The sequence below is a fragment of the Brassica napus genome, chromosome A2, assembly GCF_020379485.1.
Source record: "Brassica napus cultivar Da-Ae chromosome A2, Da-Ae, whole genome shotgun sequence".
NCBI lineage: Eukaryota > Viridiplantae > Streptophyta > Magnoliopsida > Brassicales > Brassicaceae > Brassica > Brassica napus.
In genome coordinates, this window is record NC_063435.1 from 7,816,942 (window position 1) to 7,833,482 (window position 16,541).

At 32.6% G+C, this 16,541-nt stretch overlaps 3 protein-coding genes across 3 annotated transcripts; 1 reads left to right on the forward strand and 2 right to left on the reverse strand.

Annotated features, from left to right (window-relative positions):
- Positions 1-3,914: 3,914 nt before the first annotated feature.
- Positions 3,915-4,744, forward strand: LOC106405243. The gene is made up of 2 exons (XM_013845822.3): positions 3,915-4,271; positions 4,458-4,744. The coding sequence occupies exons 1-2, from the start codon at positions 4,163-4,165 to the stop codon at positions 4,589-4,591; spliced, it is 243 nt and encodes an 80-aa protein (XP_013701276.1). The 5' UTR covers positions 3,915-4,162; the 3' UTR covers positions 4,592-4,744.
- Positions 4,745-7,495: 2,751 nt separating this feature from the next.
- On the reverse strand, positions 7,496-8,598 carry LOC106402570 (enoyl-CoA delta isomerase 1, peroxisomal). The gene has a single exon (XM_048754771.1). It carries the CDS (start codon positions 8,394-8,396, stop codon positions 7,677-7,679), a length of 720 nt encoding a protein of 239 aa, XP_048610728.1. The 5' UTR covers positions 8,397-8,598; the 3' UTR covers positions 7,496-7,676.
- Positions 8,599-12,789: 4,191 nt separating this feature from the next.
- Positions 12,790-14,898, reverse strand: LOC106403544 (2-alkenal reductase (NADP(+)-dependent)-like). Its single transcript, XM_048754772.1, has 5 exons — positions 14,571-14,898; positions 13,997-14,183; positions 13,722-13,888; positions 13,548-13,630; positions 12,790-13,353 (listed from the first exon to the last, which is right to left on the reverse strand). Exons 1-5 carry the CDS (start codon positions 14,802-14,804, stop codon positions 12,972-12,974), a joined length of 1,053 nt encoding a protein of 350 aa, XP_048610729.1. The 5' UTR covers positions 14,805-14,898; the 3' UTR covers positions 12,790-12,971.
- Between the last annotated feature and the right edge of the window lie 1,643 nt (positions 14,899-16,541).

Below are 16,541 nucleotides of genomic sequence, written 5' to 3' on the forward strand. Positions count from 1 at the left end.
ACATTAAAATGAATTGCTATAAGCGGAAGTAGTTCAGCGTTGATCTGTATTATGACTGCGAATTGTTCTAAGCGGAATTATGATTGTGAATGGTTGACATGTATTACGATTTTAAAATGAAATTGTTAAAAGCAGAATCCCTTTCTTATTATTTGAGGAGCATTTAAAAAAATAAACCTCACTCTCATGTATGATTAACAACTTTGCCATTACTGATGTGTCATCACTAGAATCCACCTCACATCATTTATAGAATAGCCCTTTATTGCCTAGAATAATTACATCTCATGCCATTGCCAAATATATCTACAAATTGATTATAGTGTATGTTTTATTTGCATCATTTCATACCCGTGCCTATGAAGCACATGTTCAAGGCGGATTAAAAGAACATGCATTGGAACTAATCAATGTAGCAGAAATGATTTAACTTAACATCGTAACATTAAGTTTCGTATATTAGCTTAACGAAAATGCGTGAATATAAACAAATGGGTGGATATAAACAAGAAAAAAAGAAAAGAAAAGAAAACAATGTTACATATAATCATGTTATGTTTATAAACAATGATTCGTAAAATAAGAAAACTAATATAAACAATGTTTCGTATATTAACTTAACATCGTAACATTGGAATAAATAATTTTTTTGCTATAATGTAATCGTTATAAAAATTGTTTAAGCTTTTTTGGTCAACTATTCTTTAAGCTTATACACTGGAATGTTTATACAATGGTGATGGTGATGAAACGATGATCGAAGACTCGATGGGTGTGCTGGCCTTTACGTAAACAGGGATCATCCAAATGTAGTTTCATATACGACTTGAGAAATTTAGATGATGGCCATTACTTAAAATTTTATTCATATTTTATATTCAATGTAGATGATGGCCATTATATTGTAGGTGATGAACATATTCATTGTTTGATTGTTGTTTTCATTTTTATAGTTTGGAATTTTGGATATAAGTTTTTTTCATTTTTATGTGAATAAGATGATGTTAGGAATTTCTTAATTAAGGTTTTTGTTTATAACTTTTAGAGGGGAAGGAAACCCGGGTGAAGTATATGTTCTAAAAAATCTATAGGTTATAATAAAAAGTTAGTGACCTATCTACACCTCTTTGAAATTAGTCTATTAACACTTTCGTATTTGTATGATATTTATGTAGCTCTTAATGTTTAGCTTAGTTTTCTGTAATACATTACAAATCATAATCATATCATTATGATTCGTTCTCATCGCTATAAATTCAAATATATAATTAAAATAAAGTGTGTTTTCTAATTTTAGAAAATATAATTTATTGTTTCTTAAAACAGAACGTAATCATCTCTATTCCTCATAAAGTTCGGGTTAGTTGCCCGAGATAAATTCAAATTTGTGCATTTTGATGCATAACAAATAATCCTGAACCTAGGTGGTGATCATGTTTTGATACATTACAAATGTATATCATGTCATTAATATTCGGTTATTTTGAATTGATTCAAAGTACATATAATTCAAAAAAGAAGGCCATAATAAGTTGTTGCAATCCCGAAACTTAAGCACCGAGACTTTGTGATTAAGAAATTTAAATAAATGAGAAAGATACTAATAATGTCATTGTTTTGGGAAATTTGCGTTAGAATTGAAATATCTTATTCATGTATACAAATATTGACAATGAATGGTACGAAAGAGAATAAAATATTCGATCTAACCCGCATTTCCTTTCCAATATACAAATGTTCCCATTCGTTTGAAAACCTTTTTTTATGAGAAGTTGAATTTTTTTATTTTCGATTTTAACTAACTAACAATTAGTGGTCAAATACCTTTAATGTTGTATTCTTTCCAAATTAGATGATCAATTAGTGGTTTTAGACATGATTTGTGGCATTAAATTCTTTATTTTCAAGACAAGTTTCCTCACTTAAACCTTAACCTCAATTGACTATATATATTTTGCCTATACTATGCCTACACTTTCATCACAACCCAAACGTTTTAAAAATATCATCCATAGATAGATATTTCATTAATATACAGATTAAACGTTATAAACTCTATCAAATAAATTTACTCCGCGCAGGGCGCGGGTATCACCTAGTTTTTATTAAATAACAAACGACGTCTTTTTAATATGATTTAGACTTACAAAAAAAATGAAACTGGTTCGGTATAGACTAACCAAACCTAACCAATCACAGAAATATTTTATATGTCAAATTTATAATTTCATTAGTTTATAGTGTTTTACACTTTATTCAAAGATCAGTGAATAAAAACAATGGAAGAGTCAAGTATATGGTGGTATTGACCATTTTTTTTCTTGTGATTTAGATTGAACGTCATTATTTAATTGCAATAGAATAACATAAGTGGCTGGCTAATGAAGAAATATTAAAGTAAGAAGAAGATAGTATGCTGACAACATCCATAATCGTAGTTATTGGGATGATAAAAGTCAACTTTTGAAGAATATGTATTCAAACGGGACGTATTCAAACGGGACGTATTCAAACCTATCAGTCGGACTAAAGGTTAGTCATGACTCTTTCTTTTATTTGGTTAGTCATGACTCTTATTCTCGAGTAAATATGAAATGGCAAAGAAGTCGTAGGTTGTTTTGTTTTGTAAAAGGAAGTCATATGTGTTTGTATAAAAAAATATTTTCCTAAGTTTCTTTAAAGCATCTCAAACTTGTACTCATCCCTTATATATATTAATTGAAAAGTATATCAAACTTGTACTCTATTTAAACATATATTATACTATTTATTAAATTGATTATCAAATTGATTAGTAGTATAAAAATATTTTTTTCTTTAAATAAAACCTACAGAATTACCTAATATGATTAACTTATATATAATAATTAATTATTTTAAATAATAAAGATTTGACAGCAATTTTGTATCCTCTATCATTTTTTGTTTAATTTTATATAATTAAAATAAATTAAACAACCACGTTAACCATATAATAAAAATTATTTTTTTCTTATATCTTATATTTTGAATTTTTTTTAAACCACTATAAACTGTTAAAATTGTTGAAAGCTCCACACTGAAAATATTGTGAGAAATGGTTTAATTGTTTTTGTTATAACATGATACATATGATCATAAAATATTACAAAAATAAAGTCTCATTTAATAGATATTCGGATTATATATATATATATATATATATATTTTTAATATATTTATATCATTTAAGTTAAACTATATACTATATAAAAATATATAAATATGTTAATTTATAAATTTACATTGAAAAAGTATTGAGACCTTAATGTCTTATTTAAAAATTTTGCATTAAATTTTTAAAAACGATTATGAATTACTAAAACTATTAAAAATCTCACTTTAAGAAAATTGTGATTAATGATTTAATCACAATTTTTTTTACAGCAATTATACAAATGTTAATAAAATTATATGAGTAGAAACCCTCAACTAATAAATATTCATATATTATATATATTATATATCTATTCCAATATTATTTAAATTTAATTATATACCATATAAAAAAATTGTAAATAAAGAAAAGTGATTGTTGATTTATGTGTTACTACAATTTAGTTATATACATAATAGTTACTTGATCATCCATTGTTTAATATATTTATTATTTCATTATATGTAAATGAACACAAAATAAATAATATATGTAAAAATAATTAATATATGTAATCTTAACCTACAGTAGTTCTAATACTAAATAAGAATTTTGTAGATAACTTAAGTCTTTTTTTTTTGTCATCAACTTATATAGACTCATACAGATTCTGTAAACCAAATCGGGAGATATTGATCCATGTGAACGACAAAAGACGGTTGATGCCTGACACTGCGTGCTAGGCTGTCCGCCTTTGAGTTTTGCGTTCGTGGTACATAAATAATCTCTGATTGGAAGTAACTTTCTTTCAGGACTTTAATATCTTCCAAATAACTTGCAAAACCTGGTCATTCTTCTTGTTCTGAAACCATTTTCACCAATTGAGAACAATTGGTAACTTAAGTCTAAACCGCGTTTTTCCTAATTTTAAAAATATTGCCTTGAAAAGGAAGTAAATAGAACAAAAATATTATTTATATTTGGTCTTGGTCTATATATTTATCATAAGGCTTATAGTTATCAAACCATAACGAAAAAACAAAGAATATGGGTCCAAAAACATCACATAAGGTTGCTCTTCTGGTATCTCTTCTCCTTTTGATTTTAACACTTTCCTCTCAAGCTAGAGTCATCGAGGCTGCAAGCCGAAAACTTGGTAAGCATCTTTAAATCTTGATTTCCCACAATCATCAAGACCCAAAAATAAAGCATATGTTAATGATGGCTGTTTTTCTTTTTGAAAGAAAATTAATGTGGTTATTTTATATAAGAACAAAATAGATTAATTGAATTCCTTCAACATAAACTGATCACTTGAACTCGATTTGATACTTGATCGCAGCATCCGGAAGGAACATCGTGTATACTCCATCTTCAAAATCTTGCGGGGCGACCCACGCAACATGGAAGAAGAAGAAACGCGGACCATGTAGACGTCCTCCAAGAACTGCACCAGCTTCTTACCAATCACCATAAGACCATAAGACAGTTTTCTCAAAACAAGGAAAGATCATATAAGACACTTTTTTTCATGATTGTGAATGAGTCCAATCTTGGAACCATATTTTCAGTTATTTTCTTTGTTTTTTGTTTGGCATCCTAAATAAGAAATCAAATGTTTGATCGTTTTCTTGATTTGGTTTCTCTTTCTAATTCAATGAATGTTCGTCGTATGTGCGATATACTTTAAATTAATAAAAGAAACGTGGTCTAGTTCTTAATTTAGTAAGAAAATAGATTGCTAAGGCTTTGGACTTGGAATTACCCCGTTTGTAACAGCTGAGAGAAGACTAGAGCTTATGGCAGTAGTAGTGGATACTGTTACTGGAGCAAAGGATCGTTTGGCATGGGGGCAGACTCCGAATGGGCAGTTTACGGTGAAGTCTGCATACACCTTGCTTACAAGAGATGAAAATCCAAGACCGCAGATGGGGAGTTTCTTTCGATCTATGTGGCGCGTTGTAGCACCTGAGAGAGTTCGAATGTTCCTCTGGCTAGTGGCAAACCAAGCAATCATGACAAATGCAGAGAGACATCGAAGGCACCTGAGTGGGACTGACTTATGCCAGGTTTGCAGAGGAGGAATTGAGACTATAATACATGTGTTACGTGATTGTCCTGCGATAAAAGGTATATGGGAGAGATTTGTTCCGAGAATGAAAAGGGAGGCTTTCTTCAGAATGCCGTTACTGGAATGGTTATATAAGAACCTATGTGATAACAATGCAGGTGGTGGTGTTCCGTGGGCTACCACATTCGCTTTGACTCTATGGTGGGGATGGAAGTGGAGATGTGGAAATGTATTTGGTGATACCCGACTGTGGAGAGATAGAGTCAAGTTCTTACGTGAGTTGGCTAAGGGAGTTATAACAGCCAATAGAACAGAGAATGCTCACATAAAGGAGAGGCATATGGTTGAGATAATGGTGGGATGGAAGCCACCTGGTGTGGGGTGGATGAAACTGAACACGGACGGGGCATCACATGGGAACCCGGGGCCGGCGACTGCAGGGGGAGCACTGCGAAACGGAGAAGGCGAGTGGTGTGGCGGTTTTGCGATTAATATAGGTAGCTGTACGGCACCATTAGCGGAGTTATGGGGTGTGTACTATGGTTTAGTGGTTGCTTGGGAGAAAGGGGTGAGAAGGCTGGAGGTAGAGGTCGATTCTATGATGGTGATGGAGTTTCTTACGATAGGGATTGGGGACACTCATCCGCTGTCTTTCCTGGTACGCTTGTGCCATGGCTTCTTGACAAGGGACTGGCTAGTCCGATTTGTTCATGTATATAGGGAAGCAAACCGCTTAGCTGATGGTTTGGCTAACCTTGCATTTACTCTTCCGTTTGGTTTTCATAGTTTTGTTGTGGCACCGATTGAGGTCGCTGTTTTAGTTCATGAGGATGTTGCTGGACCGTTGAGGCCACGACAAACTCGTCTTGTAAACTGAAGTTTGGATTTCTTTTTTAAATAAATTGGGAGTCACTCTCCCATATTCCTACCAAAAAAAAGGCTTTGGACTTGGAGTAACAACAAGAATTGTTTATTTATAATATAACTTGAGATGAATAGTAATATCTACTGAGGTAAAAGAGTAACAAATAACCTGTAGTTCAGTATATTATTATTGTGTAGAAAATCATATTTAAAGAAATAATATAAGGGTTATGTACAAGTTTTATTTTATTTATTTTGGAAAATTTGCCAAAATAGAACAAAAAACACACTCTTTGTCTCCTTAGTATAAAACCAACCTAAATTAGTTCATTTGGTATATATTTGCTAAAAACCCCATTCTAACCCTTACTATATCAATTAACAATTTAAAAATTCACTTTTAAATATCAATTAAAAACAAAAACGAATTTTGACAAAAAGAAAACAAAAAATAAATAAATCAAAATATAATTAAAACAAAATCTAAGTGGAAACAAAAAAAGGAAGAAACAAAATCCCCAAATCACTATAATATATGAATTTTGGTTTTTTGTTATAATTATAAAATTTTCCTTCATTGTTTAAATTTTCTACAATTTGATTTAATATATATTAACCAAAATAAATAAATGAAAATATATCTTAATTATAATTTTAAATATATGAATATATATTCTTAATTATAAATTAAAGTAAATCAAATTGTTTTTTTTTGTTTTTTTTTCTAAAAATCATTTTTTGAAGATAAAAAAAAATGAAAATCGTTTATTTTTATTTTTTTGACAAGAATATCATTGAATACTTTTTAGGAAAATAAAAAGATTTTCAAATATTTTTCAAATATTTTATAAATGAACTTGTCATATTTTTGGAAATATGGTTATTCTTATAACTTTTACACCTCGTAGAAAACATACAACTAAATCATAAGCAAATTTTAGCATATGTAACCTTTTGATTTGTGTCTAAATTTCATATTCGTAAAACTTTAGAATTGCTCATACAAATAGAAGTTACATTCAAAATAATTGTAACTACATTTATAATGTGTAGATATTGCATTCTTCGTATTTAGAATTCTATTTAACAATGGACTATTGGTTCTAGAAAATGTAGAATAACATTTTTAACGTGTAATTCAATTTCTACCATGCCATTTTTCTTAGAACAAAATTAAAAATGTTATTTAAAAAAAATTCAATCTAAAAAAATATATGGGTATTTCATCAATAGTTTCTATTTTTTATAAGTTTTTATAATTTTTATAATTTTAAAACTATTTATTTTATTAAGTTTAAAAAATAGAAAAAGTGATTATGTAAAAAAATGGACAAATTTTTTAATACTAAAGGGTCAAAACGGTGTTTTTTCATTCTATTTCGGCAAGTTTTCTTTTGTTTTTTCCTTTTCCTGTAGCGGTAAACAAACCAAATAAAAACTATTTGTAATGTTTACATAAATCTCAAATCTAAATAGAATAAATTTTGTTTATTACATTATTTTATCTTTTACTATTACAAACCTGCAATGTGTAAAAAAAAAAAAACTAGCAAATCTCCCTTGGTCCCTATTTATAATATTTTAATTTTATTTTCCGTACAAACAACGTATCCGTGGTTGAACAACCTACAATTTAGATCCGCTGTTTCGCACTCCATTGGAAGCGCTCTCATTTGAACCAATCGCATGGAGAACCTCTCTTAAAAGAGTCTCTCTCATCCTACCGTACACGTGTCCATCAGCTCCCCGTCGAACTATCTCCTCTCCCAACTTTACGGCGGCTTCAACCGTCTCCGCCGCACTACCATGCCTGGAATCCACGATTCCCATCTCCAAACCCCGATCCGCCGTAATTTTCTCCGCCGTCAACGCCACGTCTCTTCTCGCCGCCGGAGAAGCAACCTTCATCCGGATCATAGCCACAAACCACGCAGGAAGCACGAGCTCGATATCCAGCTCACTCATATACAGAAACCCTCTGTCGCGACGCATCAGTATATAGTCGTGACTCATCGCGAGGAGGAATCCCGCGGCGGAGGCGTGGCCGGTTACGGCGGCGATCGTCGGCATAGGGAGAGAGATGAGATCGGCGACCAAGGATCGGAGTTTGGCGGCCATGAGAGCGCGGAGAGGAGGATCCGATGCGGCTAAGGCGAGATCGTAGCCGTTGGAGAAGAATTTTCCATCGGAGGTTGTGATGAGGACCGATTGTGAAGACGATGGGTCGGAACGGATTTGTGTGATGGCGGAGCGGAGGTTGTCGAGTAAGGTAGGGTTGAGACGGTGTTCGCCGTCGCCGGTGAGCTTCAGTAAGAAAAGTCGACCACGCTTCTCCAATGTACACATCTCTCTGTCTGTGACAGTGACGATAGTACTTAGTGGCAGATTAGCAATTATGCGTATTAGATTAATATACCGAGAACTATATCTCGATGTTCGAGCTTGAGGGTATTTAATATAAAATGTTAATTTGCTCTATCTTTTTGATACGGAAATAATTAGATGAATATCCTAAAATGCTATCAAATCAAACTTTTATTTCTAAATCTACTATATAATGTCTAAAATTTCTACGGTTAAAATGTAAAATTCCAGGTTATTGCATATACAACGCGTTGTAAAATGCTTTGACAGATAAAAGAAAAACAATATGATTGCATGTTACGGTCCACTGACATGCAAGTAAAATGACCATAAAAGCTTGTTGAATAAAACAGTAATGCTGAAATCAACAGAATGTAATCAAGAAACTTGTCATGATAGGTTTCCTCATATGATTGGCGGTTTTGCAAAAGAGATGAAGAAGATGACAACTTAGAAAATAAAGTTAGGTATTTAGAACCGAAGGCTCTAATACCATATATAATAGGTTACATAATCTTATTATGAGAAGATATTACGATACATGTACGAGTACGATGAAGGTATTAGGGAATAACTACTAACTAGGTGATTACACGCGTACATGTGCAGGATGAAATGTATATACTAGTAATTATTGAATACTGACTTTGATCGTTCAACCATAGTTATATCGTGTCATAAGCCCACCAATGTATAGACTATAGAGTCATGGAATTTTGATTTAAAGTTGCGAGTGATGGCAAAAAAAAGAGTTGCCAAGTCTCGGGTCAGGTTTGTTGATGTTTTGTTTTACGTAAAGCCATTTTAATTTACGTTGGGCTTACATAACAAAGCAATACTCAGTCTTTTCTCTACTGACAAATACTACTAACAGAAAAGGAACATCGAAAGTACTGACAAAAAGAGAAAATGAGATTAAGTTATCGACTGAGTTATTTCGATTACGTCTAATGTAATTTCAATTTTTAGACTTTGAATCTTTCTCTTTTCAGTTTACTATCCGTTTTACTCACATTTTTTATATGTTTTAATTTTTTGTGTACGTTCTTAAAACACATGAGCTTCAATTTGTTCTCCAAGTGTAATAGTTTTTTTTTTTTTAAATTATATTATAAAAAGACCCGCTTTACCGGGAAATAGTTACGGTTACAAGTTCGATTCAAACAAAAATACCCAAGTCTACGTATTACAAAAACTAGCTTCGCCCGCCCACTAAACCCGGCACATTCCGCTAATCTGTTTTTAGTAAACACTAGGTATCGATTCCTGTTCTCTACCGTAAGCGATGATCACAGGAAGGTGAGGTTCTCCTCGTTACCTCGGATGCCGGGAATTCCCATGTCGTCTCCGGAGTAACTAGGTCTCGATGATCTCCTCGAAGCTTGTAACTTTCACCTCCATAACGCGCAGACGTAATCGAAGAAGGGAGATAGAACACTAACCCATTAAAAACGCTCCATCACCCGCTATACATTCTCCAAGAACGCCCAACCGATCAATGGCATAGAGACACTAAGATTCCAAACTAAGAACGGTATGCAAGAAGTCGGGAACGGGTAAGCAGCTGCTCGTGAACATGAAAACGCTTGAAGACCTGCAAAAAAGCACTAGTGCGCCAACTCTACCATGACCAACCAAGTGGAGGTCACAGCACTGGGATGATTGTCGCACCGGAAGGAGCCACCGACGATACACAAGGACCCGCAGACTATACGAAGTCTTCATGATCATCGCCAACCGCCGCCTTAGAGAACCTAAAGCGATTAGCCTATCACTGTCAAGATTGCGCCTGGTGACAACAAGGCAATCAAACGAAGAACACCACAAGCTGAGACCAACGAAACCAGTCGACAAAGTTCCAGAGGTCAAACATGAACACGAGCGAGGAAGAGAGAGGCGGAAAGGGAGGGAGGTCGCAACAACGCCTCGGAACGGCCATAGACGACCGGAACCGACACCGCGCCACCGGAACTACCACGAGCCACCACCGGAAACAGAGGTACACACCACCGCCTTTGGCTAAGCGCGCTAACGAGCTAAAGAGAGCTCCGAAACTCCCAAGACAGAGAACAAACTGGGCCCGCCCTTTCCAAGACACCAAGGATAGAGCCAAGAACCGTCGTCTCCATCGCAACACCGCAAACCCAAAGAAACTCAGATCCCGAAGACCAAAGTTCAGATCTGAAGTAGATGCTCGCCTCACGCCTCCACGCGCCGCCAAACCCTAGAGGCAGCTTAAGGGACCGCCTCCGAAACCCTAAACGCCGACTCCTCCGACAGCACCACCCAAGCCAACCGTGCCGTGACTCCATGGCTAAAGGACTCGCACCAGAACGGATCTTCTCTGCAGCGAAGGCGCATCTAGGAAAGCCTCAGACACAGAAACCACTAGCAAGGCGAGAGGGAGGGCGGAACAGCGGAGAAGCAAAGGGAAAACGGAGAAGAGGAAGAGAGGGAGCCTCCGGCGTCGAGGCTAACGTGCACCGGACGCGGGTCCGGCCTCTCAACGCCGGAGCAGTGCGAGATCTGAAAGTTTGAGTCTTCTAGAAATGGAAGAGAGAGATAACAAGTAAATATCTATGCTGAGGTTGTGGCGCTGAGATTAAATTCCAAGTGTAATAGTTGCACCAGAGATTTCGATTAACGCTATTTTTTTTAACTAAAACTAGGTTTTGACCCCAAAAAAAAACTAAAACTAGGTGATTCTTCCTGCAAACTGCATGGCTTATTTAACTTCACAATTTTCACGCAATTCACTACGAATAATCTTATATATTAAAACAGAAGTCATGACTTCTTTCATGTGTGATTTTTTTTTATTTGGACCATCACTTAAAAATCTTATTAAATGTATTTTATTAAGAATAATAATACATAGAATCTTTAAAATACTTTAATCATAATATCTTTTGATATCTTTTTATTTTAAAATAATATATAAATATATTTATTTTTTAAAAAAAATCTAACTAATCTGTTTTAAAAGATTTTTACAAGATCCTCATTTTCAAAATTATATTTAAATATTTTTCACTAATTTCGAAATTAGTTTGAAATATTATTATACATTAATAAATTCAGTAATCATTTATAAAATAAAAAATAAAAAATTCTGTAATATTTTATATATTATATAATCATAATCAATCATATTAAAAGAAAATTATTATATTGAGCTAAGTATAATAAAACTGTATTAAGTTTTATAAATTTTATTTTTCATAAGTATAAAATATTTATGTTCAAAAATAAAATCTAATATGTTGGTAAGATGGATTAAGCAAAATATATAATACATGTATAAAAATTAACATGTATTTCTTTAAAGCTTATAATATAAATCTTTGTAACTACTTTAATCATAATATATTTTCATTTTAAATATAATATATATTTATATATTATATTTAAAAATTCTAATAAATCTGTGTAAAAGAATTTTAACAATAATTTAATATATTTTAAGTTATCGTTTATAAAATGAAAAATAAATAAATTATATCTTATTTTACCCACTTTATAGTCATGATCATGTTAAAATACAATTATTATACTTAAATAAATATGATAAAAGTATATTCAATTGATAAATTTATAAATTTTATTTTCATAAATATAAATTATTTATTTTAAAAATATAATATGATGATAGAACGGCTTAAAATTAACAAACCTTATAATACATGTCTAAAAATTAACATACCTTAGACTTTTGTATATAGAATAATATATTATCTAAAATGAATAAGTATAAAAATATTAGTAAAAAAAATACAGCTTTGAAACACGGGTCAGAATTTAGCATAAATTAAATACAGAATAATTTTCAAATATATTTTCTCATGAATATAATAATTTGCTTAATAACTAAATGCAAATACAATAAGATAAATATATAATAAGAAGTAAAAATACATACGGTTTTAACCAAATGATTAATTATAACATGTAAATTATAAAATTATTTTATTTGAAATAGTTATATAAATATTTAAGTATATGATTAATGTTAAAAAAATATCACTAATGTTTAAAAATAGTAATTTATGTATAAAAAAAGTAAAAACAAACACCCGCGCGGTTGCGCGGGTCAAAATCTAGTTATGTTTATTTGCAAAGTAAGCTCATTAGAATCTAGTATACCACATTCATAAAACACTTCTTCAGCTGGCGGATTTCGCAAGATCTTTTTATTGTGATCTTAGAAATGTTGCTTAATTATTTATTTTTTAAAAATAAATAAAGATAATTAATTATTTAGTTATAAGCAAGAACATAATTGTCATTTGAAAAGTGGTATCAAACGTGTGGTTAAATTATTTCCCTTTTAACTTTTCAATGACGGATATTTTGATTAAAAAAAAATTGTGTGCTATTTTGAGAGTAATTATTTTTAATGCTATATGAAAGTACCATTTTGTTTATTTGCAAAGCAAGCTCATTAAAAATCTACAATAACATTCATCATCTCTTCAGCAAGGAGTGTTAGGCACAAAACCGCTTTATTCGTGAAATGTCTGTTCTGAACGTAGCACTGCAATATACTTCCAAGATTAATCACTCATTAGCAACCCGAACCACCTGTTTACCAACATTTTTCCCAGAAAACAACCCGACAAGTGCAGCGGGAGCAAGCTCGAGGCCTTCTGACATATCTTCGATGTACACAATCTTCCCTTCCTTGTAATATCCTTTGACATGTTCAAGGAACTGCGGGAAAATATGGACGTAATCGCTTTGCAGGAACCCTTCTAATCTTAGTCGTCTGGGGATCGCGTTGTACAGGTTGTTGATTCCTTGTGATGAGCTTGAGAGGCTTTGTAAAGACACCATTCCACAGAGCGCGATTCTACCATGGACCTTCATGTTAAGGAGCGCTGCATCAAGCATGGATCCACCCACGTTGTCAAAGTAGATATTGATTCCCTCCGGGAAATACCTGTTAATAAGAATAAACAATTCAGCTGATTAGTGCCTGCCTAATCAAAAATCTAATATAAACCGCCTAACGGCCACCCATTGATTTCTTGAACATTGGTTGAGACCATAAGGAGACATGGAATGTGAACTTCCTGAGACAACCTATTAAGAAGAGTAACTTTTTGAGCTGAATGTAACAATGTATTTACGTACCTCTTCAAAGCAGCATCAAGATCAGCCTCTTCCTTGTAGTTAAATGCTTCATCAAACCCAAGCTTGTTTTTAAGAAGATCAACCTGAAACATGTCCCATACAAGTTACATACCTACCATCCTCTTACGTAAGAAGAGTTATTGAAGATAAGTTTAGAGACTAATAAACAATTACCTTTTGTTTACTACTAGCACTCCCAACAACGTAGCAGCCGTTCAACTTAGCTAGCTGACCAACAAGTTGTCCTACTGCTCCTGAAGCTGCAGACACAAAAACACTCTCCCCTTTTTTCGGAGAGCATATCTCATAGAACCCTGCATACGCTGTAAATCCAGCCATTCCTGCAAAAGAAAGTTGAAAATTATACAAACCATTTAAACACTGGACTCTTGTAAAAAAGTGTGATCCCAATTGATTCCTCTTTTGCCAAAACAGAAGATGGGTCGTACCAAGAAGGCCAAGATGATAAGATAGTGGAATGGCATCGTCCAGCTGAATCTTTCGCAACTGTAGCTCATTTGAGCTACGAAGCAAACTGTATTCTTCCCAACCAGTAATCCCGCAGATTAACTCCCCGGGCGTGTAATTAGGATCATCAGAATCTATCACCCTTGCTACACCAAACCCTTCAACTCGCTGCATCAAGATTAGAAAACTAATCTGTTATCAAAGCATGTTTAGAGTCAAAATAAAATAAAAAAACTTGAGATGAACAATGACAGTTGCCTTGTTCTCTGAAAAAGAAGAAAAGAAAGACAAATCTTATGAACTAAGGCATCAGATCTGTATACAATCACACAAAAAGTATTAAACAAAAATCACAGATTCAATTGCCAAAAACAGAAAATTTAAAATAAAAAAAAAGTTTATGAACTGCCTGGCATTCAGACATAACATGGAACACATTGTCGGCGTAATATCTCATTTACGAAAAAAATACATTTTTTTTTGTTGCGAAGCACAATGCAATACCCAGAAAAAAAAACAGAAAAAGTCAGGTGAAATGGAGTTTGAATAATATACTTGACCAGGGAGAAAAGGAGGGAGGTAGGAGCCGTGAAAATCGCGCATACGACCTCTCATGTAAGGATCGCAAGACAAGTAGAGATTTTTGACGAGGAAACAAGAGGATCCTTTTGGTGCCTTGAGCTCAACTGTGTCTCCCATCTTCAGTTCCATGTCTGTTTCCGTAGGAATGCCATCTACGTAGTTCTTTAGTATAACTTTCTTGTTCTCCACCACTGCAACTTCTTCCATTTTTCTCCAGAAGTCGTTCGTAAATTCAGAGTTTGTGGTGGAGAATGCGTTTCAAATATGGTTGTTTATTAGGGGAGAGTTAGGTAAGTCGAGTGTTTCTCGTGTTTGTGGGCCGTTGTGGTTTTTTAGTTTGGTTGACGTCATTCAACTATCTAAACTATTAAAACTCAAGTACAAATAAATCTTAACCCTAAGTTTTCCTCAATAATTACAATCCAATGCCATTGACTTTATAAATAGCAATTTTCATAAAAATTGTTATGAAATTGCCTAATATTTAGCTACATAATAAATTTAGAAGATATGCAATCATTCATTTATTTAAAAAATCAAAAGGTCAATTTTACAATCCATAAAAAACTATAAAATAGATTAAATGATCAGACTAATTTATTGGTTTATTAAAAATTAAATTAATCAAAATCGTTTAAAATTTTTAGAATAATAAAACTAACTCAGTTATATTTAATTAATTAGCATCTTTTAATTTAATTAGTACAATAATGTATGTATTTAATTTTTAAACGTTTACAAAAATTAAAAACAAATACCCTTGCGGAAGCACGGGTCAAGATCTAGTGTAAATTAATATTTGATCAATATAATAATTTAGTCAAATATTTTTGATAATTCTACTATTAATATATGATTCCAATAAAATTATGAATTAATAACATATACAGTTTATATAAATATAATAAATATTGTATTGATTCTTTTATACTTACAATGGAATTCATCTATATTTTTCTCAAAAATTTTAATATATTTTAATAATATTTAGTAAAATTATATGTAACAACTAAATAAAAAATTTATGAAACATATTTCATGTATACCAAAAGTTATGAAAGTCAAATTTCTAAACATAATTAATGTATGTAGACAGTAAAATCAACTATTTTCTTATTTTATTAAAAAAAATACTCTAAAGTAGAGAAATAATAAAATGAATTTTGTATAAATTATTAATTTTAAAAATTAGTAAAATAATATAGTCTCGATAATGTTAATTTACAGAGTTTTTACTGTATACAACAAATAAATACAAAAATGTGCTATAACCCTTTTTCGAAAATAGTTTCTTTATTTTTTTGGTTGGTAATCCGATAGAGGACAGTACAATGGTGATACACTAATACCTTTTTTTTACAACGTTGAGTATTATTAAACCATTCAGGCAAGAATTCAAACATAGTTCCACATCATGGGGGAAGAAAAACCATACCAGTAGGCAGGTGAAACAAAGAAAAATAAAATGGTTGTCTAAAGAGACAAAACACCATAACAAACCGCTCAATTCACTAGTGGAGGTGAGACAGTGGTGTTTCCATTCAAGGACGAGAAGCTGCATTCCTTGCTTCAAAAGCAATCAGATCTTTCAACCAGTTAGGGCCACCTGCAGCAACGTAGGACTGGTATCTGCGTTCTGTAGTGACACTATTGGCAATTCGCTGAGCTATCACATTCCTCGAGGCCATAACATGATCCAAGGACCAACTTTGAAACCTTTGAACCATGTCACAAATTTTTCCAACAAGTTCCAAAGATCCAAGGCCTGAGTTTGGATTTAGAATACAAGTTCTTGCGCGCTCATTGGAAGATTCAAAGATGACCCTATCCATGCACATAGATTTCATGCTCTCGAGTCTCGATCGCCCAGTAAAAGGCCCAAAGTTCCGCTAATTCTCTGGACTGTACAAAGGAATAGGAGCGCCTGCCATGCATTATGACTTT